The sequence below is a fragment of the Lemur catta genome, chromosome 11, assembly GCF_020740605.2.
Source record: "Lemur catta isolate mLemCat1 chromosome 11, mLemCat1.pri, whole genome shotgun sequence".
Lineage (NCBI taxonomy): Eukaryota > Metazoa > Chordata > Mammalia > Primates > Lemuridae > Lemur > Lemur catta.
The window spans coordinates 4,604,156-4,631,935 of NC_059138.1; the positions used below are offsets into that span (position 1 = coordinate 4,604,156).

General features: G+C 54.3%; 1 protein-coding gene across 5 annotated transcripts in view; it reads left to right on the plus strand.

Annotated features, from left to right (window-relative positions):
* Nucleotides 1–27,780, plus strand: part of PRKAG2 (protein kinase AMP-activated non-catalytic subunit gamma 2) — a 242,932-nt gene that overhangs the window by 21,525 nt on the left and 193,627 nt on the right. For 2 of the 5 annotated variants that reach the window (XM_045565353.1, XM_045565352.1), the window contains exon 1: nt 1,866–2,183. The exons of 1 other annotated variant lie outside the window; for it this stretch is intronic. In XM_045565353.1, coding sequence (XP_045421309.1) covers nt 1,965–2,183 — 219 coding nt within the window. In that variant the 5' untranslated portion in view covers nt 1,866–1,964. Of the gene's footprint in view, nt 1–1,865; nt 2,184–27,780 lie in introns of those variants that run through there. 2 more of the 5 variants (XM_045565349.1, XM_045565348.1) reach the window with 2 other exon arrangements.

Here is a 27,780-nt window from a genome sequence, read left to right on the forward strand (position 1 = left end):
CCACCCACCTGAGTTCAAGTGCAGGTTTGGGACGACTCAGCTGAGTGTGAGCTGGTGTTGGTTTACCCAACCGGGACAAGGGCTTCTCTGAGCCTCAGTTTCGCACCTCCATGATGGCAGGACAACCCACGAAATGAGGTTATTCCGAGCCAGAGCATACAGGTTACTCTTCTGCTTAATGTTCATTTCTTCCCTTTCTAAGATGAGGTAATATCACATTAGCTGATCAGTTACTTCCCGATTTAAATCAACAGGCAAATTGATGGCTTTTTCCAGGAGAACCCCCCCCCATTGGTAAGGGGACCACACTCCCTGACTTATCCTAGAGCCACCTGTTTGCACCCACTGTCCCAGGCTTCTTATGAAAAGTACCCGGTGTGGACAAGGCTCATTCCGGTTCCCCAGTGCCCTTCTTCTACCCCAGTTTGTGGACGCTGAGCTGCCTGTGTTCAGGCCCCCCAGATGGTGGGGATGTGGGGTCTCAGCCTCAGTGGTGCTGCCTGCCCAGGGGCTTCCCACTGCCCTCCTGAGCCCAGGGTCCCCACGCCTGGGCACCTGCAGCCCCGCAGCGCCCCTCCACGCACAGCTACAGAGCCCTGTGGGACAGGTAGAGCGCCGGGGGCCGAGCGCGGAGCAGCCTCCCCAGGCTGGAGCACGCAAGCGAGAGCCAGTGTTCTGGGCTGAGTTTTGTCCTCAAAGAGATACATGGAAGTCCCACCCCCAGAATATGTCCTTATTTGAAAATAAGGTCTTTGCAGATATAGTTAGTTAAGATGAGGTTATCCTGGAGTAGGGTGATCGGCGTGACTGGCGTCCTCACAGGAAGAGGGAGGACAGTCACGCAGGGAGCAGGCCAGGTGGCAGGGACTGCCGTGCTGCAGCTGCAAGCCCAGGATCCCCATGGCGTGCCAGCGACCACCGGGAGCTGGAGGAGGCGGAAGGATTGCCCTGCAGGTCTCAGAGGGAGCACAGCCCTGCCCACACCTTGGTCTTGGACTTCTGGCCTCCAGAGCTGAGAGATGATGGATTTCTGCCGTTTTAAGCCCCGCACTTGTGGGACTGTTACAGCAGCCCCAGGAAACAAATACGGCAGGTTTTGTGTTTCTTTTCACCTCTCCTGTCCTTCCGGACATAGAGACTAATAGACATGGAGAAACTGAGGCACGGAGAGTCGACTGTGACCTTCCCCATCAGTCATCCTGCCATCACTTGCACTCTTGCCCAAGGGAGGGTCCGAGTTCCAGGAAAACGGTGTGGCCGGCACTGCCAGAACACCCCGCGTGGGAGAGAGCCCACCCCAGCCAGAAACTTTCTCCAGAGAACGTTCGTCAGAAAACCCTGTCCCCATGCAGCTTGTGTCCTGAGGCCTGCAGTGTGCCCAGGCAGGGGCAGTGAGCCTCTGCCTGTTCCTCAACCCTAGCACAGACAGCGTTCTCGTGGTTTCCACCATGGCCCTTAATTCCGGGATCACAAGTTCCTAAACTTCCTGAAGTAATTCCCTTTCGTTCAGCACACCCTGCGGACGCTGTTGGGAAGAGGAGCCCTGGGAGCGGTAGCCTGGGCGGGCCTGGGCCAGCCCCCACCGCTCAGCAGCTCCACCCGCCTGCCTCCCGCTTCCTGGGCTGTGAAGATCAAACGAGATGATGTGTGCTAACTGGATTCGAACTTAATTTTTAAAGTTTTCATTATCCTTCATTTTGTTTTCTCAGTTTTAGATAGGTCAAAAGATGTGTGGCATTTGTGTCAGTCTATTTATGCTACTATAACGAAATACCCAAGACTGGGTAATTTATAAATAGTAGAAATTTATTTCTCACAGGTCTGGAGGCTGGAAAGTCAAGGTGCCAGCAGGTTTGCTGTCTGGTGAGGGCCTGGTCTCTGCCTCCAAACCAGCTCTTTGAACGCTGTGTCCTCATGTGGCAGAAGGGCCAAAGGAGGCCTGGCCAGTTCCCTCCAGCCTGGGTATGAGAACACTAGTCCTCGAGGGCCCTGTCCTCACAACCTGGTCACCTCCCAGGCCACCTCTGAATACTGTTACATCAGGACTTAAGTTTCAACATGAATTTTGGAGGGGACACAGACACTCAGACCGTAGCAGTATTTATCCAAGGTTTCATCTGCTCCATGCACGAAAGCTGAATTCGTCAGCCTCGTCTTTGCAATTTGACTTCACAGCCCAGGAGGTGAGTGGAGTGATCCCTGGGCAGTACGGTTTCAGGGCTGCCGGTAACGGCTTAACGACCAGTTCTCTGGAAGAGCAGCCCTGGTTTGTGGTGCTGCTGCTGGCTGCCGTGTAAATACTGCCGTGGCAGCTTCAACAGGACGTCAGTTCATGGAGCTGGGAGGAAGCGCCCCATCAGCTCTGGGGGTCCGTGTGAGGGGCCTAGACGAGGCAGGTGCCGGCCTCCGAGGGGTGGCCTCCTTCCCTTGATCTGAAACCCCAGAGGAAAAGAGTATCATGTCTAGAAGAAAGAGCCATTTAGAAAGACTCGTAGGCCGGGCAGGGAGCAGGGCTGGGCCAGCACCCAGAGCACGGCAGTGCTTTGACACTGGGTTTACCCGGGAGCTTACTGTCGTGCTGGGAGAAAAAGGATCCAGGTCTTCAGAGGATGAGCAGAGCCCCAGGACAGAGGCAGGGATGGGAAGGTCAGGGTGTGGGCTCAAGGGGGAGCTTCACGGGGTCTCCGGCTTCAAGGGTGCACGTTTCTGGAGAGGGAGACAGAGGAACAAGAGCTCAGAGGCCACTGTCCTGCAAGAACGTGGCTTGAAAAAGGGACAGAGCTGGTCACAGGAGGAAAAGCCAGCTAAGAGCAACTCACCTGACCGGCATCTTTACCCGTGGCGGGACCCTATGGCCCCAGCCAGCTGACGATACCCACCCCTTGGCCAGAGGGAACTGACCAGCGGCTCCGGGGCTTCCTCTGGATGCTTGGCCAGGGAGGAAAGTTTCTGCCAGCACCACCTCAGCCACATAGGCTGCTGTCTGGTGTGTGGATGTGTCCGTGTGTGCAGAGGGACACTGGGGCCCAGGGGCCCCCACTTATGGCCGAAATCTTCCTGCAAGGTCCTGGTGGAGCCACTGGGAGGTTCCAGAACCATTTCTTCTCTCCCGGGCTTTTCCCTGCGGGCCCCAGCAGTTACCTAGCAGCCCCAAACCAACCTTTTACCCCCGCGCCACGGTTGTTATTAAGAGCCTTGGTGATCTTGCTGAAAATTTAGTAGGCAAGTGGGGACTCACATTTCTGTCATTAAAACACAAATCCCTTTGTAAAACAACTGGATGTCATTCCCAAATGTAGGCTCTGGTGGAACATTCCCCTCCTCGATACGACCATGTTTTACAGAACAGTCGTGGAAACATTCTAGCATCCAGCTATGGAAAAGTGTATTAGAACATGCTATTTGTTGAAAAGTGTATTAGAACATGCTATGGTGATTGTAAGAGCAGAATTCATTTTACAAAGATAAGTGGAAGTATACCCACCTACACACACACACACACACACACACACACACACACAGATACATATCTACACATGCATACACGCACACAGGGTCTAAAATGCTGTCTCCCTCTAGTGTGCTGGCTTAAGGTGTCCCTCAGGGACAGAGGTGGCATTGTGGGATGGGGTAGTCCCAATGTGCATTCACACCTGCATAATTTTTTTAATCATATCTAAATACAATTTTTTAACTTAAATTTACTTTTAAAAGAAACATCCTAAGACTAGCAGAAATGGAAAACCTCCAACACCATTCCCCATAAACTATAAGAATAAATAGCAACACGCGCTAGCCGGGTCAGGCGCGTTGGCTTCTGAAAAGTAGCATGATCAGGGGTGAGCCCTGTGCCTTGTGTGTGAGCTGAGCTGTCAGGGTCCCCAGACTGGATTGCCCGTGTGTCCTGGGGAGCTTGATGCCTGGCACAAGGTCACACACCGAGACTGGGCACAGAGTTCACCTGCCAGACGTTCAACCCAAACAGTCTGGCCCAAGAGGGAAAAAACTACACACACACACACACACACACACACACACACACACACACACACACACACACATTAGTGAGACAAAACTTTCATGGAACAATACTGATTCATTCATCCAACAAATATTTATTGAGCATTTACCTCGTGCCAGGCACTATTTTAGATGTTGGGGCTTTAAATAGTTAACAACAGAACTGTCAAAAATCCCTAACTGGTGGAGTTTACATTCTAGTGGGAAATAGATACTGAATAGCATCAGAACGTAAGTGTATTTCAAACTTCTGGGCCGTGACCAACCACAGAAATAACAACAACCATAATAACAACTTCCGCTTCTGTAGGGCTTACTGTATGCCAGGACTGCGATACTGTCTGTCTGTTTCTATTTCCCTTTTCAGAAACTTAAAACAAGTTTCTGATTCACTCGTGGAGAAGGGCCTGGAGTTTGAGAAGCAGTTCTCTAATAGCCGCCCTCACCTGGGTAGAAGGTTCCCTACTCTCCTTTCTCTCCCATCTCTGCCCCCCAAATCCGGCTGCCCCTTTCATCCCGGGTCCTCTCCATCTCTTCTGGGAAGCCCCTCTGACTTGCAGCCCACGTGACTTCCTAGAATGGCAGAAGCTGAGAATTGGAGGGATTGTTAGAGAGGAGATAACCTAGTACAATCTTCCCATTTTGCAGAGGAGTAAGCTGAGGCCCAGGGAGAGCGCTGGCCTGCCTGGGGTCACCAGTAGGTCTGTGAGGATGCTGCCCTGACCTCCAGGCCTGCGCTTTCTCCACCCTGCAGAGTGTAAGACGAGAGCTTCCCAGGGGCTTCCCAAACCCTGGAGCAGTGGGAGGAGACGGACTCCAGTGCTTGCTTCTTCCCAGTGCTCCCGGGCTGCACTCTGCATTCCCCAAACCCCGGCCAGGGGAGGCCCAGGGGTCTGAATTCTGTACAAGCTCCCCAGTGATTCTGATCCATGGCCACCGATGGGACGTGGCCGTGGGGTTTCTTGCTGTCCCTTCCCTCGTGTGCTCTCGTTGGCTACTGTGAACTTCCTCCTCACACTCCCTGGCCTGGCTCTGAGGACAGCGGGGCCTTCCGCCGTGGGATGTCCATGGGTGGCAGACATAAGGAGGATGAGGAATTTCCGAATGTGCTTCACTGAAGAGAGTGTGGGTTTCAGTCCAGATGCTTTGAATGGGGTCCAAGTCTTCCTGACTTGGGTCGGCTGATGCGAAATGAATTTATTTGGTTGATTTGTTTGGTAATGAGCAGCCTCAAGTTCCTGCCTGAACTTCCTTGGGAGGTGTGTTAATCCGTTTACATTGCTATAAAGAAAATACCTGAGGCTGGTGATTTATAAAGAAAAGAGGCTCATTTGGCTCGTGGTTCTGCAGACTGTACAAGGAGTTTTGCACCAGCATCCGTTTCTGGTGAGGGCTTCTGGGAACTGGAGTCAAGGCAGAAGGCGAAGGGGGACAGGTGTGTCACATGGCAAGAGGAGCGAGAGAGGGAGGAGGGGGTGCCAGCCCCCTTTAAACAACCGGCTCTCATGTGAACTAATACAGTGAGAGCTCGCTCCTTCCCACCGGAGGGGCCAGGCCGTTCATGCAGGATCTGCCCCATGACCCAGACCCCCCCCTCCAGGCCCCGCCTCCAACACCGTGGACTGAATGTCAGCAGGAGGTTTGGAGGGACCAACCATCCGAACCACACGGGAGGCCTCACCCCAGTGTGGACACAGATCAGGCTGTGCTGTCCCAGATCCCACACGCACTTCAGATATGCTGCTCTGGGAGTGGAAGTACCAGCAGACATCCACCAACAAGCTGTCACTTCCGCTTCACTCCACAAATCAGTGTGGGTTTGTGTGCGCGCATGTATGTGTGTGTGTGTGTGTGTGTGTGTGTGTGTGTGCACGCGACGTAATTTATAAAACTTTTGGGAAAACAACAGAGCCAAGAAGTTTGAAAAACTAAGCCACAGCTATAGCCATGTGATGGTTCAGCCTGACTTCAAAAACTTTTCAACACCATATTCCTTAGGAATGGCAGGCCACCGGCTCCTTGCAGAAGCCACGAACTAGAATGAAGTGTCTGACATATATCAGCTTCGGGAAATTACGACATGAAACACAGTCCCACTGCTGGGTGCCATTTGCTTTTGGATGCCACCTTTATTCCAGGTTCTGGCCATGTGGGTCTTTGAGTTTTGTCTGTGTAGACTGCGTGTCTGTGCACAAGTTTACATCAAAATTTGTAGGTGCACTGGGACTTGGAACACATACGTTCATGAGCAGAAGTCTGTGCACTCAGGCAGGTACAGACCCCTGTGTGTTTGCATGACTGTGGAAATGTTTGCACACGTTGCATGTGTGTATTTCAGACACCGGGTGTATTGGCTCCTACGCCTGATTAGTGAACTGGGATAGAGCCGGATCAGCCGCACCCTCGAGCAGGGTCAGGGCAGAATTGGACCTTGAAGGGAACCCCAGTTTACCCATTCTCTGTCCTCAAGACCTGTTTCCACCTGAATTCTGAAGGTCAAAGAGCAGCTTAAGAGGGACATTTTCAGATAGGGTGCTAATAAGTGAGCCTCAAGCATTTTTTAGCAACTAAACTAGTTGTTGGCTGGGTCTATAGGCGAGTGGTCTGCACTTTATATTCTTGAACTAACTGAATATTCACATCTGGCAGACGAGGAAGCAGATGCTCAGCGGGGGCAAGGCAGCCTCCTGGTCTGGGTGCGCAGCCCGGCCTGGGGCCAGAGCCCTGGTGCGTCCCACTGGGCCACGTGGGTGACTGAACTACTCGGGTTCTCGCTTCAGAGAGCACTGAACCCCGGTCCCATGCCGTCTCTTGTTCCTGCTGCAGCCAACCGGCAGGAGCCGCAGGCGTCTGTGGGCTGGGGCTGTGAGGGCTGGGGCCTCAGAACAGGTGCCCAGGGAGTGGCCTTCGCAGCCGGGGCAGCCGGGGCAGCCTGGCCTTCTCTTCACCGGCCGTCTGGGGGAGTCTCGGAGGCTGCTTGGCCGGCCAGTTGCTGGCTTCTGGGTCCTGTGCACCTGTCCCCCGCTCAGGGCCTGCGCCCTCAGCTGCCTTACAAATGACTCCTGGGGTGCCTGACAGGTCTGCCACCCCTGGTAAATAACTTAGACGATGTCTTGTTTTTGAAGTCTACTTTTCTGACTACAAAAGTAATAGAAAATGTGATGTTTACAAGGACTGGTGCCATATTCAGGGGACAGGCACGGTCATTCCTCTTTCAGCATTCCCATATTCCCGTTAATTGCGGGGCCTGGCTTGCCTGGATAGGAGGAAGTCAAGTCTCCCCCTTGAGCCCCACCCCCATTATCCAAGAAGCCTTGGGGCACAGGTGCACCTCCCAGGGAGCCACCTGCCCAGCTTCCTCTGCAGTGGTGTCTTGGGCCACGTGGTGTCACGGGAAGGTGAGTCCCTGCCACGTTGAGCTAACTGGCCCGGTCCTTGCCAGGCTCCGTGGAGGGTTCTCACTGGAGGACAGGCCACTCCCGGAGCTCAGTGACACTGCAAGTGTGACACGTTGGGGCCCAGCACCCTCAGGTTAGGACAGAACTCTAGCCTGAAGCGCCACACCCCGGTCAGGACCAGGCCGCCAAGGCCTTCCTTCCCCAGAGGCTGCGAGGCCTGAGGCCGTGTTCCTTTGACCCCTCGTTCCCTGTTTCAACAACTGAGCAGGATTAAAATGTAAGACCTGGGTGTGCCCACCGCGGTTGGAATCTCAGTGCTTCTACTCATGTGCTTACCAGGCAGTGGCTACGAGTTTGCTAAGTAGGAAATAACAGATCCACGGACAGTCACCATTGTCTAGGTGGGGAAACTGGGGCCCAAAGCGGTCAGGGCCAGGGCCGACGACACGGCTGCAGGCAGCTCCTGTGCTGCAAAGTGAGAACTCCACTCTGCCCGCGGTGCCAGGCCACACCGCCTCGCGCTCAAGTGTCAATTGACTTCTGTTTTCCTTCCTCCTTCTGGTCAGTCTGTGTTTGGCTCAGGACTGAGAATATTACTCCGTTTCAGATTCTTACAAAGAAAGGCAATGGTTCTCTAGGTGGATTTTGGTGCAGGGAGCATTGGTTGGGTGGGGTCGGGGACGGTGGCAGCACAATGTGTTCCCTCCTGGCAGATTAGGAAATGGCCTGATTAATGTCTGGCAGCTGCAAGTCTACAGAGCTGGCTCCAGAGGAACCTGCTACCTTGGTGATCATGTCCGGTAGGTCAGGTGAGACATGTCCAGGAGACCAGGGTGACAGCCGGAGGCTGCTTGGGCAGGGTGCAGAGGGGCCAGCCAAGTCCAGGGACACCAGGCCCTTTGTGGAGTTGTGCAATGCCCTGGCCCCGCCGACCCCCCCCCGCCCCCGAGCATGCGGCAGCCGTAGGGGTGGCTGGAGTCTGGTGTGTGGCCCTCGTTGCTTCTAGAAATGGAGGAACCACCTTGAAGGAGCGGGCAGGGAAAGGTGCATTTCAGCAGGACAGTCGTTCCTACTCTTCCCAGCTGCCCCCGCTGTGTGCACTCCAAGGGAGTCTCCGCATCAGCCCTGTCCCCAGGAGTGGTCTCTGCCCTTCTCTGGTCCCCACTTTATGGGAGAAATGTGCCATTAGCACCCCGTTGTGCGGGTTTGTTGCAGGGGTGGGAACTTGATTAGCTTTAGGAAATAATCCTCCCTACATGGGCACAAGCCACGCAGTAGGGGGCTCCCGAAGGGCAGGGGTGAAGGGAAGGCGGCCAGAAACGGTGATTAGGGGATCATTAGCCTCCAGAGGGAAATTGTACAGGTGTCAGGGCTTAGTCTCTAGCTGCACCTCCTGCCAAGAAGGTGGAGGAGAGTGCTGAGGCTGGAGGTTCGCGTTTAGAACATTCTGCCCTCTCTCTGCCTTATGATTGCCCCTTTCCCAACATGGCTTCAATCTTTGGAAAGATATTTTAGCTACACGCACTGTGACTGTAGCCACACTAACCATTTCTCTACTTTTGCTGCGAAGCACAATACACACTCAGGGAACGCTGCTGGGGTCCAGAATGGGCAGCTTTTCCCTCCCCCGTCACCCCCAGAGTTGGCGCCAGTATGGAATCGAAGGCCGTTTCAAAGACTGTGACACCATTGCCGGGCGTGGTGGCTCACACCCCTGGTCCCAGCTACACGGGAGGCCGAGGGGAGGGTGGTTTGAGCCCGGGAGTGGAGGCTGCGGTGAGCTATGATCGCGCCACTGCTCTGCAGCCTGGGCCACAGAGCGAGACTCTGTCTCTTGAAAAAATTATGACATTATTGGAAGAAAATGAACTTTCTCTTGTTAATTAAAAACCCCAAATCCGACTGATTTGCTTTCTCCTGTGACTGATCAGGGCGGAGGTGAGCTGGGGGTCCCCGACCCACCGTCCGTCCTGGCTGTGAGCTGCAAAATGTCACCTTTATGAGATGCGGCTGTCTGTCCTCCCACTGTGCCCGTGTGGGGACGTCTCTCTGACGAGGTGGAAAGGCTGTGCAGGGCACGGTGTGGTCTTACAGCCCTCACGGCACCCAGGGCAGGGTGGAGCTGAGGGTACATACGGTTCAGGTTGAATTCAAACAAACAGCAGCCTCGCGTGAGCGTTGGCTGTTGGGCGAGTGACCTTGTTTCTGGCGTCTTAGCAAACCAGCTGAGCTGGGCCCTTTAACGCCTGGAGAATCCACTGTATTCTGTTTCCACTACTGGGGGTGATCCAAGAACTCTTCTGAGTCTCTCAGTCCTGAGTGAATTTGTCGTAGGATCTGAACATCTGAAAGTCAGAGAGCTGCCAGGGGAAGAGGCCGGGGTCCCGGGGGCTGGGTCCCACCCACAGTTCTCCAGACCAGCACACAGTCTCTTCTGTGCCCCAGCGGGGACAGCAGCCAGATGGAAGGTCGAGGCACAGCTGGGGACAGCCTGGGGCCTGCACCAGCCTCCTCACCCTGGCCGCAACAGAGGAAAGGGCTTCTCACTGGGAAGGGGACAGAGGCCAGGATCCGCTGGAGGTAGAGGACCCAGCATCGGGTCCAGCTTCCCTTCTTTTTCTTGGTGACAGAGTGAAGGGACTTGACCCTGGTTCTGCCAGCTTGGGCTAGAGCATCGCTGGGGAGAGTCAGGGAAGATGTCTAGGCTGGTGGTCTGGGGGCAGCCACCGTGTCATCTGCTGGCACCTCTCGTGGTTCTCTACCCACTAGCCCGTGGGTGCAGCTGTGTCAGACCAGGGTCAGCCTCGGGCTAGTGCGGGGGATGGGCAGACAGGGAGCCCCTTAGTCTCGGGGGCGGAGACGGCACACACAGCGCTCAGACATCATGGCAGAGGGACGGAACGTGCAGGAGGCACTTGGCCAAAGACAAAACTCATGACACGGGAGGCTGTCGTGGAGATTGACTTTGAGCAGATCTCACTGGTTTAAAAACAAGACACGTAGTGGTCGGGGTGAATTAGACAGTATGACGTGGCCTGGGTCCTGCAAGTCCCCAAGATTAGGTGCATTGGCAGGCAGCTCAGATGGGTCCCTGGAACTGTGCCTGTAGATCCTACTTGTCACAGCCCCTGTCTGGGACACCTCCCTGCCCGAGCTGTCCCCGACTCTTGAAAGTGGAAAGGCTGCCCTTTGTGGGACAGATCTTCCTTCCTCACGCTGAGCGGCCGGCTCTCTCGTCACAGCCCTGAGCCTCCCTGTCACCCAGCAGCACTAGCCACTGGGCTGCCCTGAGAGCCACTGGTGGGAGCTCGAGGGTGGGGGGGGGGTCCCAGCCTGCAGCAGGGCCACGGTCACTCTCCTGTGTGTCAGTCCGTGCAGCCGCCCCGCCTTATCCAGTAAGCAAAGACGATCTTTTATAAACGCAGCTAGACAGGAGGTGTGTGTGCGGCACCCACTCCTGGATGGGGGGTATGAGCTCAGCCACAGCATTTCATATCTGTTTTAAAAAGAGCTTGCACTCCTGGACAGAAAGTGCTGCATAATTATGAGGTGCTGTGGCTGCCGTTATTGTGGTCTGAAGGAACTGGAATTAAATTTATTTTAGCTCCGCTCTCGGAGTCAGGACAGCTCGATCTCGGTGCACCGACACGCAAAGCCGCCTGTCCCCCGCCGCAGACAAGGGCTTGGCTCTTTCCGGAGCCACACGCTCACACCCAAGAGCATGGTCTGAAGTGCCTCAGAAGGCGACGAGGGTAGACAGAGAAGAAAACAGTTTTAGAGAGTTTCCAAGGGCACCATGTTACAGGTGGAATTGTGTCCCCCAAAAGATATGCCCACGTCCCAGTCCCCAGGACATATGAGTGTGACCGTATGTGGAAACAGGGTCATTTCACATGTAAGTGGTTAGGATGCGGTCGTACTGGAGTAGGGTGGCCCTACTCCAGCGTGACCGACGTCCGTATGGAAAGGGGATTCTGGACACAGACGCACGCGGGCAGGATGCCACGTGAAGGCGAGGACAGAGATCGGGGTGATGCTGCTACCAGCCACGGAGCACCACAAGCAAACCACCAGAAAGTGGAGAGAGGCCTGGGACAGATTCTGCCTCACAGCCTCTGAGGGAACCAACCCTGCTGACACCGTGACCTCAGACTTCTGGGCTCCGGAGCTGTGAGACGGAACGTTCCTGTTGTTTGCAGCCCGCGGTCCGTGCCCTGTGCCCTGACAGCTCTGGGAGACACACACAGAAACGAGGGCAGGGGCTGCACTGTGACGTAGCCTCCATCCTCCCTGCTCCTCAGGGGGCTTCAACCCCTCCGGGCCTCCAGAGAAGCTTTCTGGGGTCCTTCCCAACCCCAAATTATCTAAATTCTGGCAAATAGAAGTAAAACTTCGTGTTCCACTGGTGTTCTTCATTCCTGCTCTGCAGAGGTGGGACGTTTAGCCCTGAAACTCTCCTGCCCAGGGGCACAATGCAAACAGGATGCCCTGTGACTCTCTGTTGAAACAGAAACACACCTGAAACAAGGGTATGCATTGATCAATTGACAAACATGTTGTGACCAGAGGCTCACAGGAGCCTAGCCCTGTGTCTCCCCTAGGACCAACGCTTCAGTATTCACCATTCGGTGTTTGAGGATGTAACTGCCTCAGATAATGAGAATTGACTGTACTTGATCATAGTACTTACCAAAAAATGTGGCTCAAGTAGCCTTGGGGGTACTTTCTCATTTCCCTAGAAAGGAGAGGCAGTTTAAGGCAACTCAGTGGTGGTATCCTTCCAAATTCTATGACTTAAATTGACACCTTCTTTGAAATTGACCTTGATTTTTCAAGGTCAGTTCTGTTGGATGCTGGTGGGCCTAGACCTTGTTCTTCCCCAACTACGTTTGGCTGGTGTAGAATAAGGATCTACCTTCCCATCACACAGCACCAGTCCTGCCCCAGGGCCTTGGCGCCTGCTCCTCTCCGCCTGAGTCCTGCCTCTGGCTTGCCAAGTGGCCGGCTCCCCGCTCGGGTCCCCTCCCCGGGCTGCTCACAGAGGTCTTCCCTGACCAGCTAATCAACAGACCCGTGCCCCCCACACCTATTTATCCATTATAGTTCTTGTGAGAATGAAATCGACTTTCCATTTCAACGTGAGTCTCTCCTACTAGAATATAAGCTTCACGAAGGACACTGTGTCTTGTTACTGTGTCTTTTATGTCTGGTACACCGTAGGCGCTCAGTGAAACTTTACCGAGCAAGCACATGAGTGAGTGCCAGCGACCTGTAACGTTTGTTCCGCCCTCCTCGCCTGAGATGCCGCCTGCTCCTCGAGGGAGGACGTGGCTGTGCTGGAAGCAGCGCTGGGCCCATCTGAGGTGGCGGTGGTGCGCGTGGGTCCTGGACGCAGGGTCAGGCAGGGGCTCCCCTTCCACACACTTCCCTCCTCCCTTAGCAGCTCGCGCTTCACTGGCTGAAACGGCCTCTATCCTAACCGCCTGGGATACGGTCTTTACGGGGCTTCTATAAAACAAATGCCGGTTGATTATCCAGAGAAGAGGAGGGAAGACCCCTGTCTCAGAGGTGAGCTCACCACTCCGTTTTTGTCATCTCGGTCCCTAGATGGCACCTGGAAAGTGACTGAGAGCCGGCCCTTTGGGAATGGCCGCAGAACTGCATTTCCCTCGGAGGTTTGGGGCTTGTGCTGTGGAAGGGGCCCAGTGGGCCGGGTGTGGAGCCCCTCAGGGAGGCCGAGCCCCAACATCTTCAGCCTCCCTGGGCCCCTGCCCCCTCCCACAACCCGACGTTGTGACAGCCCCGCCGTGCTCTGCGGCTCTGCCAACAGGCAGCTACCTGTCAGTCTCCACTAGATGCCCAGGAGGATACCAAGTAAGGGATTCCACCTTTGCCCCCAACAGGCAAGTCCAGCGGGTATGAATTTGCATCCACAAACTGAGTGATACAAGAAATATCAACTAACTTACTTCCTTCCTCTCTTTCTTTGTCTCGCTTTCTCTCTGTCTCTCAGATCGGTAACCCAGTTCTAGCCTCGGGCTGAGGGGAAATTCAGTTTCAAGCATCCTGCGGGGACCTCCCCTTCCTCCAGGCCCCTGCGCAGTCCGGGCTTCCAGCCGCCTGGTGGCCCGTGTTCTTACAGTCCAGACTCCTGAGATTCCTGGATCTTGGCTCTGTGCTCCCGGCTGGGCCCCTGTCGTGTGGGCTCGTTCTTGCGGCCCCTCCTGAAAGGCCAACCCCCCTCTCCCCTCTGGGTTCCGGGGCTGTGTCCTCAGCACCTGCCCCTCCTCCCCCGGCACAGTCTGACCCTGCCAGGAGCCCCGGCCTGGGGCATGGGCAGGGCAGGGACACACGCCCCTGCCAGGCACGAAGAACTCCCTGGCGGAGGCGAGAGCAGGAGGTGACCAGGCGTAGGGCAGGTCTGCGCGGGGTGCAGTGCAAGTCATCGTGCAAGTCATCGCCGCGGCGCAGTTCCTGCCTGCTGTGCGCACTGTTGAGCCTACTCCAGTGGCCGCCCGGAGCTCTGCTGTCACCATTAATCCACACGACGGCGTCAGTGACCAGAAACCGCTTTCATGGGTCACTGTATCAATCACGCCGGTGAGGGAGGCTGCTCCCTGGGCAGAGTTCAGCGCGTGTGAGATACATGGCCACAGAAGGGGCTGTCCTCCCTCCCCTTCTCCTCCGACACCCCCCATCCTAAGAAGCGTAAAAAAGGGAAGTTTGTCCAGAGAAAGTTCCAGAAACAGCCTCAGCTGCCCATAGAGCCCCACCCGCTGGTGCTGCCCCCACGTCTAGCAGGAGGCCTGGCTCGGCCCTGGTTCCTCGTCACGGGGGGCTCTTTGGGGCTCTCTGTTGACCTCGTGGTGGGGGTGGGGTGGAGGCACAGAGGACTTGCTGGAAGCTTCTCTGAGAGACCTCAGCTCACACTGCTGAGGCCTTTCGGGTCCCAGAGTTTCAGCCCCTCCCGGCCCTTCCAACTCCAAGTGTGACCTGGAAGGAGAGTGAAGCAGCGCTGGGTGCCGCCTGCTTAGACTCGGGGCTGGACTCGCTTCCTCCTCCCATCTCCCTCCTCCTCCTCTGCCCGTGGCTTCCCCTTCTCCCCACCCCACGTCTGCGCGGTACCTGGAGGAGAGTCTGTCCTGGGCCCCCTCGGGCCCCGCACTCGAGGTCAGCACACGGTGGCTCCTGCCGCCGGCCCAGGGCTTCAAGTCTGAGAACGCTGAAAGGCAAACCACCCACTTCTGTCACCTGACGGTGGCTGTCCCCTCATGGGGACAGTAAAGAAACAAAGGTGGAAAAGTACTAAACCTTTCAGATCGTTGAACAGGAGGTGATCTGTCTGATGTCTCCATCCAGAATGGAATCCTGCAGTGGCCCTTTCTATAACGGGGTCTGTGGGGTCCATGCCAGCCGGCTCAGCTTGGGAAGGGTGGAGGCAGGCACGTGGTCAGACGGCCTCCCGGGCTGTCCACACCTGGGTCTCCCCAGGAAACCCGTCCACTGGGCCGCTGCCCCTCCAGACAATCCTGCCCGCCTTTCCCCTCCCCGCCCTGTCCTCTCCTGCCTCCCCCATCGCGAGGTGCCAGGAAAGGACCTGTGGCACGGCAGGGCACCCACCGACAGCCCCTGCAGGGCCTTTCCCCTCCTTCGCTTCTCGGAAGATGCTCCATGGTGGCCCAGAGGCCCAGCCACCGCCACCCTGGAGATGGGGAAGCTGGCTGAGGCATCCCTCTTTGCTGACTCGGTTTGGGTTTCCTGCTGGGGCGGGGGCCTTATCCCACTTTCTAGTCCCAGCGGACTCTGGGACCACCACTCACACAGACTTCTCTGGGCCGGCCCTTCTCTTGCTTTGTCCATTCCTTTGTCCTTAGCCCTCCAGGCGTCCCAGTCCCCCCACCCCCAGCTCCCAGGCTGAGCCCCCACAAGGAAGATCAAACCCCAGGCCCCTGGAGTTGATCTCCAGGCCCTTCCTCCCTGCGCACCAGGGGTCTCCGCATCTGGGGCCCGGGCAGGGTGGGGGTGCAGGGAGGGTGAAGGGGCTCCTGGCTGAGGCTGGTTCCTGCCTCTTGTGTCCAATCAAGTGCACCTCCCCACCCAAAGGTGACGTCTCGCCACCCCCGGCCTCCCCCAGCCCTAACCGTCTGACCTACTCAGAAGTTCTGCTTTCTCCTGTTCCTGTGGCATCGGTACTGTTCTCTGTGAACAAATACTCTGGTCTTAGTACGCTGAGAGCCTTGTTCCCCAACTCCCCCATCCTGGGTCACACCCCAAAGCATCTCTGTGAACAGACACTGAGCACCCAGGTTCTCCTTCATTTTCAGGGGCTTGGAGTTGGGGAAAAGGTCTCCATCTTCCCGGCCACAAAGTCATCTTTATGAAAAGCATTCTTGCACTTTCTCTCAGAGAATTTTGCATTTTATCAGATTTAAAAACAGAGCCGTAAAAAGATTAAGTCTCTGAACTACAGGCATGAGGCAGTTTTGCTTTTGAGAGACCATCGTTCCCCTTCCCTGAATCCGCACCAGGGAGCTGCTCCCTGAGGTCAGGCCTGGATTCGCTTTGTGAGAGCCGTTCCCAGCCCCATCTTCCTCCCGGACTGGGAGCGGCTCTTTCCCAGGGCTCTGGAGGACCTTCACAAACTCAGGTGACATGCAAGGTGCCCCATATCAAAGGACCCAGAGGCCAGGAGGCCAGGGCGCACACCCAGAGCTAAATCAGAAACGCAGAGGGCTCCGGCTCCATCCTCCACGGAACGTGCACCCTGGATGGCAGGTTAGAGAGCAGCTGCAGGTGACAAGTGTCCACAACAGTGAGTCTGCTGGTCCAGGCAGGGGCACTGGGATGGCAGGTCAGCAGGGCGAGAACTTGCCACACCCAACACCCACAGAGGGGCTGAGGGCAGTGCGGCTGCTCATGGGTGTGTGGGGGGGAATGGCCACTCTGCAGCAGCGGGGAACGGGCCGGCCGGGGGAAGTCTGGGCTGGGGAGAGGTTTTCCTGGGGAAAGAACGCCTCATTCTGCCACTTAACTAATGAAATAAATAACAAACCCACTCACAGGCCAGACCCCAGCCCGTTTACTGCTAAGCTGTTAGCAGCCAGCAGCTGGCGGAGGGGCCTCGGTTACAGGCTGGTCCACTGTCCAGTGACCGTTTTCCCTTGGTAACTAAGAGAGGTCTCGGGGGAGAGACTCTGAGACAAACGTCACCCATCTCTGTTAAACCCCTGCCTCCTGACTGCATCGTCAGCAGGCCTCATCTGCAGCGCTCGGACTGTGCTGCCTCACTCACTCACGGTGCTTTTTGTGCCCCCCATTCCTTCCCCAGCTATTAATTAGAATTCTTCTATAAGGAAAAGTTGTTTGTTTTCCCCCATTGATTTATAAATTCAATATATATTTATATCATAATCAACAAATGGAAATTTTTTCATTCTAGGGGTTATAACAAAAAAATAATCTTTTTTTTTTTTTTTGCCCAAATTGTTCCAGCCTTGGCTATTGGGAGATCCTTCAGATTAGCGTCCATGTCCCTTTTGACATTCCTTCATCTGCTTTTCAAACACTTCCCTATTTTCTGGCACCTGAAGATGTCCCATGTTCCTCTCGTATTCTCCCTGCCCCAGCCCTTGAATCAACCATTTCTCCAGGGATCCCTGGTTCCATGTGATGGAGAATGGTGCTTAGGAGCCGTGGTCTGGGCACAGGGGTGCTCATTGCTACTGGGGTGTCATTGCTCCTATGCTGTATATAAGGGGACAAGGGTGTGTGTGTGTGTGTGTGTGTGTGTGTGTGTGTGTGTGTGTGTGGTGTGTATTTCCCCTTCCATGTGGTTATGTTACTCATTTGTAACAAAGTTGGGTTCATCAGTTGCTATTTGTATTCCACTTTGGGTTCCTCCCCATGTCCTGGTTGATTTTAATCATTTATGTGGGGCCAGGAGGGATATAAAACATAACCATGCATCTGAGAGTGAAAGCGGCACAGAAAGGCAGACTCGGGGTGGGCGTGGTGGGTTAGCCTGTAATCGCAGCACTCTGGAAGGCCGAGGTGGAAGGATCACTTGAGGTCAGGAGTTTGAGACCAGCCTGAGTGAGACCCTACCTCTACCAAAAATAGAAAATAGTAACTGGGCATGGTGGTGGTGCCTGTAGTCCCAGCTACTCGGGAGGCTGGGGCAGGAGGATCACTTAAGCCCAGGACTTTGAAGCTGCAGTGAGCTAAGATGACCCCACTGCACTCTAGCCGGAGTGACAGAGTGAGACCCTGTCTCAAAAAAAGAAAAAAAAAAAGGCAGATTCAGGCATCTCTGCCTCTCCATCCCTGCTCCCCATTCCCTTTCTCCCCTTCCCACCCCTTCCACTCAGGGCTGTAGGGAGCCAATCTCTTTAGTTTCTGGGTTATGTTTCCTGTATTTGTTGTTCACACATGAGCAGATACATGTGTGTTCCCTTATGTCCCCTTCCTTCTTGATTGAGGGGTTGCATACTCTATATTATAGACACTCTGCCTCTTGATTTTTCACGTAACAGTGGATCTTGGAAATCAGTCCACGGAGATGCTTTTGGTCCTTTCCTACAGCCACACAGACTCCAGTGTATGGGTGTACCACAGTCTATCCAACCACCTCTTGTGCATGGACATTTAGGTTGTTTCTAATATTTCACGATTATACATAATGCTGCAGTGAATAGCACGTGTGTTTGTACTTTTGTATTCTTAATGGTGTCCTCTGAAGCAAAAAGTGTCGATTTTGATGAAGTCAAATGTTTCTACTTTTTCTTTTGTTGCCTGTGCTTGGGTGTCCTCTCCAAGAATGCTCCTAACACATCAGGTGAACACAGGTACTGGCAGTTTGACACTGGTGTCTTGGAGAAACAAAGGCCCTTAAAAGGAGGGAAGAAGAGATGAGGCAAGGCCATGGTCAGTTTGTAGGTTTCTAAGACTGTGGAAATTCCTTCCTTTCTCTCCTAAGTCTGCTTTGCCAGACTTTATAGCAGCGTCGCCTCTGTGAGATGCTTTTAGGGTCATTTTTTTTTCCAATGTGTTAAACTGTTCATTCTCTTTTTCAACAAATACTTGCTGAACGTCTATTCTTTGTCAAGAACTGCAAATGTGAATAAAATGTAGACCCCACTTTCAAGGAGAGCCCTGCCCCCACCCTTGTTGGGCCAGGATTTGATATTCATCCCAGTACTCTCTCACGACTCCCAAACTGCCACTCTGACCCCCGGGACCTCTCTCAGGGCTCTGTGGGAAGGAGATGTAGATCTTTGTCACAAAAGCATGCAGACCACGGACAAGGGGTTGCACAGGTTGGGACTCCCCCTGGTTAGTGGGTGCTCCTTGTGTCCTGTGGAGTGAATGGGGCCCCCGGTGCACTTGGGCACACTTGGGATTCCATCTATGTTCCCAGATGAGATCGGGCTCCAGGCTCGGGTTCACCTGGGTCGTTACCCTGGGGTTTTTCTGGACCGGACGAGAAGGGAGAGTCCAGGCACCTGCTGCGAAGCTGGAACCCAGGGCAGCCACCGTCACAATCCCGGGGAAAGCCGCACCAGGCTGGATGCTGCACGGCCCTCCTGGGGCTGCTCACGCGGACGTGCAGGGTTGGCATCGGCAGCCTTGCCAGGGTGGCTGCAGCAATCCAGTTTTGTGCATTTGTTTTTACCTAGGGCCATCTCAGGAAATGCCTTTTGCAGCATGCTTTCGGAAAAGCTGTGCTTCCACCAGGTGTGTTTTCTCTTTATGTGACATGAGCATCCTACAACCCACTGTGTTTTCCTTTTTTCTTGGTCCACCTACTTCAGTGGTTCTCTACTGTGGCTGCACATTAGAATCGCCTGAGGAGCATTTAAAATCCCAGCCCTCCTGCACCCTAGATCAATTAAATTAGGAACTCAGACCCGGCATTGGGGTGGTTGTTTTTTAAACTCTCCAGGAGATCTCAGTGTACATGTGAGGTTGAGAGCAGGGGTTTGGCTCTCGTGCTTCCTGCTGCGCAGCTGCGACCTGTTTCTCTGGCGTCAGCCTTCCATCTGTGTTTTCTCTGAACATGATTTCCATCGGCTGATGGGCAACAAAGGTGGCTGTGTTTAAACGTGGCCTTCCCTGGCCGCAGTCTCTGCCATGGCGTACCTGTGCAGTACGGGAAAACATTCTGTTGGGGGAATGAGTAAATGAACACAGTTACTAAGAAGCAGGAGGGAAAATGGAATTGCAATGGTGTTATCTCAAAAGTGGTGTTCTACAAAGAGCCGGTTTGGTTAGAGGAGGGAAAAGAGATCAATGGAGCATGTTACGGAAATTCTAAAGGGGCCTTCTAGATATTCTCCGTATATTGGGGATGCATCAACCTTGATTTTTATGTTTAATTTCACTGTGAAACTGTTATTTTCACTTACAGTAATTACTTTTTATTGATAAACGTGCAAATCTCTAGCTCCTTTCTTATTCGATGATCAGGGTAAATTTTCGCCTCATAAATAAAACCAAGAGAGAGGAAGGGAAAGGTGGGTGGGAATTTCCTCCTTACCAAAGAGCTGGAAGATGGGAAGAGGACGCGGGTAAAATGAGTGGAACCACACGTCGGGAGCCACAGAGGAGGGCGTGAATGGTGGGCGCGGAGGGCTGGGCGGTGGCGGGTGCACAGCTGTGCCTCCCGCCTGGAGGGAAGCGTCCTCTACCTATGACGTTGACCAGCTGCCCGAGTTCTCTGAGGTGGAGGGTTTCTCAGGATGTGGGACAGTCCTGGGCAAACCCAGCCTGGTTGGTCCCCCTGCCTGCTGGCCAAGGACCTATGCGTTGCTCGCTTACTGACTGTTGTTTGGAGGCGGTTGGGGCCAGGAGAGGGAGTGAAGGAGTCTCAGGGTGGGACAAGAAGCTTGTCCCAGCTATTGGTGACATGGATTTGCAGCTTCAGTGTCTCTAATGCTGGGTGCACCTTCACCTCGTGCATTTGTTCTTAGGAAAGGGGATGCCCAGCTCAGAGGGCAGACAGGCCTGCCGGCTGTTGCAGAGAGCAACGCGGCAGGGAACTCACTGTTCTGAGACAAAGGCTTTGGCCTTTAGACAAAAACAGATTTCTAGTGTATCCTTCCCACTAACTAGGAATTGCTCGAGGGGCAGGGACTTTGTCCTTCATCTCTGTGCCCTGTTGCCCAGCGTGCCCAGGGCACAGGGTTCGTCTCCTGCATGTTTGTAGGATTAAATCCAGCCATGAGCAAGCACAGTTGGGTATCTGGTTCTCCGCCAGGCCTTATGCATATTCATAAAAAGACTGCCATCCTCACATTATTTTAAGATATCATTGAGGATACAAAACATACTCTCAATGTGTTAATAATCAGAGAATAATATAAAATGAATTTGATGAAAAAAACAGAGCATCGTGCTGTATTGGGTTCGGGGCTCACGCTCAAAGGCCCCTTCAGTTCAAACTGGATTCATTACCTGGGTGGTAGTGACAGCGGAGTGTACGACTTCCGGAAGCACTCCGAGTTGTGTGAGTTTATTTAGGGTTAGGGAAAGGAGGGAGTCAGGAGAAAGAGACATAGAGGGAGGAAAATATCAAGCAGGTCTCGGCTGAGTCACACCAGAGTAACAGGTGACCCCAGATTCTCAGTGGCGAGCAGTGACTGAAGTGTGATTCTCTCTCGTGCTGTCTGTCCACACGGGCTGCTCTGCTCCACGTCCTATTTATTTTGGGACCCCTAACTGGGTCCTTGCCGTGGGGGGGCCGAGAGAGGCGTCAGACACAGCACAGCTCTGAAAGCTCCCACCGGGAGGTGGTGCACGGCACTCCTGGGTGACATGGCGCATGGCCCAGCGTGATGGGGGTGGCATGATTCCCCCAGCGGGAGGGGCTCCAGGATGGCGTCACAGTCTCATTACAATGTAGAGCACCTGTCCCTACTCCTGGTCAGGTCTGCTGGCTTCCTGCGGTCACCTGCAGTCTATTTCCCGACCGCAACAGGAGCAGCGCGGTCCAATCACACGCACATCTCCGTAGCATTCGGATGTCAGGACACAGGCAGAATGGCAGGAAGAGGGAAGAGCAAAGCAGAGTGAAATGTGGCCCAAACTGGGATCTTTGATCTGAGCCAGTTACGAAGCTTCCCGCTAAGAAGCTTTTTCTAAGTCATAGAACATTACAGATGTTCTGGACCACGGGCAGTTTACTGCCTGCCCTTGAATAACCCAAGTCCAGGTGACTGCTTCTCGGTTTGCTTTAAATTAAAAGCTGATCCCTTCTTAAAGGGACAGCTCAGATTTCTGATTTATTTCCCTTCTCATGGGCACCTTCGATTTTGACTCTATCAGTGGTACCAGGAACAACCGGGCCCGCGAGCGTGCCATTTTCTCTCTGCTGGTTTCCCCGTCTTTGCAGGGAGATGGTTTGGCGATACCAGTGGTTGGTTCTTAATCATGGAATATTTCAGTCACCCAGTTCTCAGCCCCAGAAATTTTGATTCAGTAGTTCTCAAGCAGGATCTATTTTTTGAAAAAGTGCCTCAGAGATTCTGATATTCCCTGCAGGTGAAGAGCTATTAGAGGAATAATTCAGCCAGGGGTGGACCTGACCTCCTTCCAGCTGCCCCAGCTGGGAATGACTCTGGGCCCCAGTCCCTGCGTTCATCCTTGGGGAAGGCTCCAGAAACAACCGAGGGTGTCGTCTCTTCCCGTCCGCCTCCCCAGCCCCGGAAGTTGTGGAGTTGAGAAGTTTCCATAGGGGGTGAGGCACCGGATAGTCAGGCTAGGCAGGGGGAGGTTCCTTGTCCTTCGGTTCCACTTTGTTGCCCCCAGACCTACTTGGCAGAGGGGTCTGCACCCCCCACAGTGCCTGGCACACGTGAGGACTCATGATTGGGGCCAAATTCAAGAGCCCCTGTTTCCAAATAAGGTCACATTCTGAGGTACTGGGGGTGAGGACCCCAGTGTGTCATTCGTGGGGCACGCAGTTGAACCCATAACAGCAGGGAAGAGTGTAATATTGTCTGAGAGACTTCTTTGAAAATTGTTAAAATGGGACACGTGCGGTGGCTCAAGCCTGTAATCCCAGCGCTTTGGGCGGATTGCTGGAGGCCAGGAGTTGGAGACCAGCCTGGGCAACATATTGTTGAGACCCCATCTCTACAAAAAATAAAAAGGAAAATATAAAATAAAATTGTTAAAATGTTGTTAAAGTTTTAGTGTTTATTCAATTTTCAGAAAAGATTGTCGGTGTGAAATTTTTGTAAGCCAACAAAACTGGATACACGTTTTTCCTGTTCTGCCTGAGCTTCCCGGAGAATGTCCCCAGGCATCTGCCGAGAGAGGCCGGCTGTGGGGAGGAGTCGTGGAGGGGCCGTTTGCCAGGCCAGGGGCCGGAGCAGGTTCTGCGGCTGAGCTTGCGTCTCCGCTGTGGGCGTGGGGAGGGCGGGAGCTGCCCCGGCTGCTGGGAGGAATTCTCAGACGGAGATGTCCACGGTGATACCGCCAGGCTCAGTGGCAACGGCAGCTTCTCCAAGCTGATAAATTGCTAGAGGGTTTTTTTTGTTTTATTTTATTTTTTAAATCAGGGCTGAACATTTTCTGTTGCGGATTTATTGTGCCACCCACCCCAACTTCTCAGGAGGGAGTCTGACCCAGGGTGTCCGCATGGGTGCGCTGCCAGCCTCCGGGGCCAGGCGCGGGCAGCGGGGTCTGCTCAGGCTCCTCCCGGCTTGCCCCTGGCCCTGGGAGCCCAGCCTTTCACAGTCCCGCCTGCCTCAGCCCAGCCCTGGGGGCCCTGGACATTCGCCGCCTGCTGAACATCTGAGTGTTCTGAGCCTTGTTCCTATGGTTGGCTCAGGCTCAGGCCTGTCTTTTGCTCCTTTTTACTCCAAAGGTGCCTTTAAAAGTCAGTGCTCGGTCAGTGGCAGTCAGCTGGTTGGCTGAAGCAGGCTGAGGTGACAGCAAAGTCACGCAGCCCTTCTCCCTGACCCCCTGCCCCTCTGAAGCCACCTGGGCTAGTGGTTTCCTGGGTGTCGTCAGTTTTGCTCCAGCCCCTGTCCCAGCCAGAACATCATCCTGCCCAGAGGTGACTGCAGGTGTTTGTTTCCAGAGCTTTCTATCATTCACTTTCCACCAATTCCTACTTTACCTTAAAGTTCAGAGTCTCTGTGACTCTGTCCAGTGGCAGTTGTCATAGGTGAGATCCCCACAGGGGCTCTCTAACACCCGAGTCACACATCTCGGGGAAGGGCTGTATTACTTCCCGGGCTGTTGGTTCCCATCTGTGCATATGTGTGCATGCGTGTATATGTGTGTGCGTGTATGTATGTGCATACACATATACATACCTACATATTGATTTAATCTTCGCAGTAATCCTGTGGGGTAGGTATAATGATCACTAATCCCATTTTACAGATGAGGAAACTGAGGCATAGAGAGGTTAAGGGACTTACCCAAAGTCACAGTGCTAGCAAATGGAAAACCTGGAACTGAACTTGTAAAAAAGTAGCATCAGTTTAAAAGGACGAGTGAAGACACTTTTATCCTTCACAGCATGGAGGAGGAATCCAATTTGTCCGCGCAAGGACGTGCTTAGGGGCATTGTTATCAAGGGCAATCCAGGAAAAAATCATTTCATGTCCCAGTGTGGCTGGTGTTTGATTTTGATTAAACGGGGGAGCCTCATGTGTGCTGAGCAGCAGCTTGGCCTCGCCCAGCCGGGCAGCAGGAGCCCCCTGTTGAGCATGCCCTCGGGGCTGTTTCAGGTCACAGCCGTTCAGAGCCGGAGCACCTGCCTGAGTCCAGCCGGGCTTGTGCATCATCAGCCTTCTGCTCCAGACGAGCCAAGCCGGGGCCAATCCTGCCTCCCAGCGTAAAAGGAAAGTAGAGTTGCCGACAGCCTTCCAGAGCCTTCCACAGAGACCCTTGGTGGTGTGTTGTGGGAGCAAGCGGGGAGGATGCACTAGGGCCTTGCGAAACGTGAGGACCCTCCAGTGCCTCCGGCTTTACCTAATTCTGCTTACTTCAGCCTCGTCTTACTCCATTCGTGGAGCTCTTGCTCATGACTTTCTTCTGAAGCAGCCATTTCCTTCTGGAAACTTCTATGGTGGCTGTTGTGTGTACCACGCACGATGCTGCATTGACTCAGCCTGCTTATTCCTTGTCTCCGCAGCTTCCTCCTGGCCAGGACTGAGGTCCACGAGGTTGGCGTCTCTCTCTTCTCTTTGTCTGTGTCCAGCAACCCAGCGCCAGGCTGCACACAGCGGGGGTTGTGCAAATACTTGCTGACCGGGAGAGGGGGCACCAGGAGACTGAGTGGGCATTCTTGTTAGGGGAGCAGCCCGTCTTGGTTTCATTTAACTAAAAATCGAAAGGGAGAAGTGGGGGCTTCCCGCGTGCCAAGCTATTTCTGTTGAAGAGGAGTGGCCGGCCCCAGACCCCGCTCCTGCTTCTCGGGTCTGGGGACCTCTCCCCTCCGTCAGCCGATGCGCAGGTGTGCGCTGTGTGCCCTCCAGGGGCCACAGGGGCTGGGCTCTCAATGTGCAAATGCTAGAAGCCGAGGGACCCCACAGCAGCGGGTGTGGGAGAGTCATTGTGATGGGGGTGGGGCTGGGGTGGGGCAGACACGTGGCTTTGAGAGTACTTGAGTGTGTCGTATTTACCCTAAACCCGTCGCTGCTCCTTTGGTGTGCAGCTTCTTGTTTAAAAGAGTCCCAGCTGCCTCCTTTCACTTCTGCTCCTGGAGTGTGCGCGCGTCGGGCTTGTTCAAACTGGAGTCAGAGAAGTCACTGTGGGGCCACGTGAAAAATCTTGGCCAGTTCCCCAGTAGGTGGGCCGCTGTCCTCCTTGTCAGACGCATGGGGTGAAGATTGGGGCACCTGGGACTCAGCACCCAGGTGTGTGAGCTTGGGCAGGACACTCCCCACTAAGACACATATGGACCTATTGGCTTATTCGATAGGGTCCCTGATTCAGCAGGTGACGTGCTCCAAATGCAGATGAGCCGCAGAAGTACCCACGTGTTCATGCAGTGCACGGGGCGCTTCTTTGGACAGAGGGATCCAGGGCCCTCGCCCGCACTGAGGCCCAGGGAGCCTGTGGCCGGAGTGACTTCCACCCGTGAGGCTCCAGGCAGCATCCTAAGTCTCATGAGACCTTCAAGTAGTCAGAATTTGGCTTTGAAAGATGGAAAAACTGTGATCCTTTGGGAAATTTGAAGTTGTTTTTGTTTCTTCTCCATTAAAATCAGGGCATAAGCTCTTAATGATTCCAAATGTCTTTGCAATGCAGAACTGCTAGTTGTATGCAAGTGGAGGTGTCCAGGAGCGGCTGGGTGGCAAACTGTTCTCGGCTGGTCTAATCTCAGCTCAGCCGTGCAGCAGGAGTCTGGTTACTTTGGCAACTATTGGCAGTCTCCAGCAACTGGAGGTGGAGGAGGCTGCATGTCCCCCTGATAGCCTTGGGACTGGGTGGTCTGCTACAATGAAAGGAAATCTCCCCCCAGTTTGCCAGATCCCTGCAGACAGTTTTAGGTGGCAGTTCCAACCTGTTGTTGTAGCTCAGAGGACGTCTCGCTGCTGTCCTCCAGCACATTCCCTCTGAGCAGGACCCAGAGGTATTCCTAGGACGGGACTGGTCAACCTAACAGCAGAGCTCCGAGGCAGGGTCCCCTGAGGGGGAGGATGCAGGACCAATGCACCTGGGCCTCCAGGGCTGTAGCGGGTAGGCTGCCCGGCTGGCCAGGTTCTCTGTCTGCTTATTCACGGGGGCTGCAGCCTGTACCATCCTCCTGACTCAGCACTTACCTTGCACATCATTCATTCACCAGTGAAGTAGTATTTCTAACTTCTCCTGAGCTGATGAACAAGCCCTCTGCTGCGGATTTCAGCAAGGATGTTCATGGTGCAGAGCAGCTCTCTTGGCATGTTGGTCTCCAATCGGGCGATTTCAGAAGCGGCCACACTGCCCCAGCATATCACAGAGGGTTCGTGAGTGCAGGGGCGCCAGCCTGAAGCTGTTGTAGGAATGGGGCACCAAGTAACATGCCACCCCGTCGACATGCCAGTGTATCTCAGATGCTGTTCCCAAAGGGTCGCCCAGCCAACAACGCCATGCCCCCCGCCCCGGCTGCCCAGGTCCTGAGTGAAATGCTAACGAGGCCAGTGAAGCCAGGAGCCAGTCCCTGAGCCCAGGGGAGCCCCTCTTGTTTCAGGGCCCCCCAGCTCTGCTGCCCCGGCCTGCGGCTCTCCTGCACACAGGTCTCGCAGCCCCAGGACTGCTGACTGGGAGGCAGGGACAGGGCAGGCACCTAGAAAGCTGCTGAGGGCGAGGAGTAAAGGCTTTAGTGGGCAGCATCTCTCTGCCCAGGGCAGCGGCTGTCAGCCCCGTGCAGACACACCCTCTGCAAGCTGCCCATGCAGGCCTCGTGCCGTGGCTGGCTCTGGACACGGGAGTCGGGGGTTCTGGGGTCGAGTTGCTACTGGGGCTGTGGCCATGCTGTCCCCTGCAGCAATGCCTCCTCATGGGGGCGTGAGCTTGGCTTGCAGCATTTGACTTCTAGGTTCATGGCTGAAGATGACATGGGATTTGGCAGGGATTTGTGCTAGATTCCCAGTTTGCTGAGAAGTCTAACGCACGTCTGCAATCCAGGGGTGGGGGCCAGAAGGCACACTTTTTACACACGTGTGCTCATGTGCTTCTGGTCTTCTGGGCCACTTACCCAGCCCAGGCAACACTGTGCATGGTTTGAAATTTTCCTGTTGCATTTACCATGCCATTGTAATTGAAATTGCTGTTTTGATTTGTTATGTGATTTCATGATTCCCCAATGTATGACTCTAGGAGAACGCGCTTGACAGTATCGCGTGTTTTGCACACTCAGGTGATATCCAGTCCTTCCCTATTGCTGCAGAGACTGTCTTTGTTTATTTCAGATGTTCTTTGGGATGGTCCCTAAATGGGGAATTACCACCTTAGAGTATGTGAGCATGTTCTTCTTATTTTTAATTATACAAGAAATAATCAAGTGTGGTCCACAGAAAAACTAGATGATATGAAAGAGCGAAAATAAATAAATAAGGGGGGCGGTGGGCCTGTTAGAACAGGGTGGGACAGAGCCGGGCTTTGCAGGGGGGTGTAGCAGTGATCAAATCCTAGCTTTGCAACTTACCTGTTCTGTAACTTTGGTGACTCAGCATCTCTGAGCTTTGATTTCCTTATTGATAAAATAGACCATATTTTGTGCAGGTTGAGGTAGCAGGTAAAATGCTCGACACTAAAAATACAATAAAAAAATCAATTCTAGGAGAGGAGCCAGGTAATAGCCTACAGATGCCAGGGAAAGGCTATGGGGCGGGCGGGGACCTTCGAGTGATCCTGACCGTGG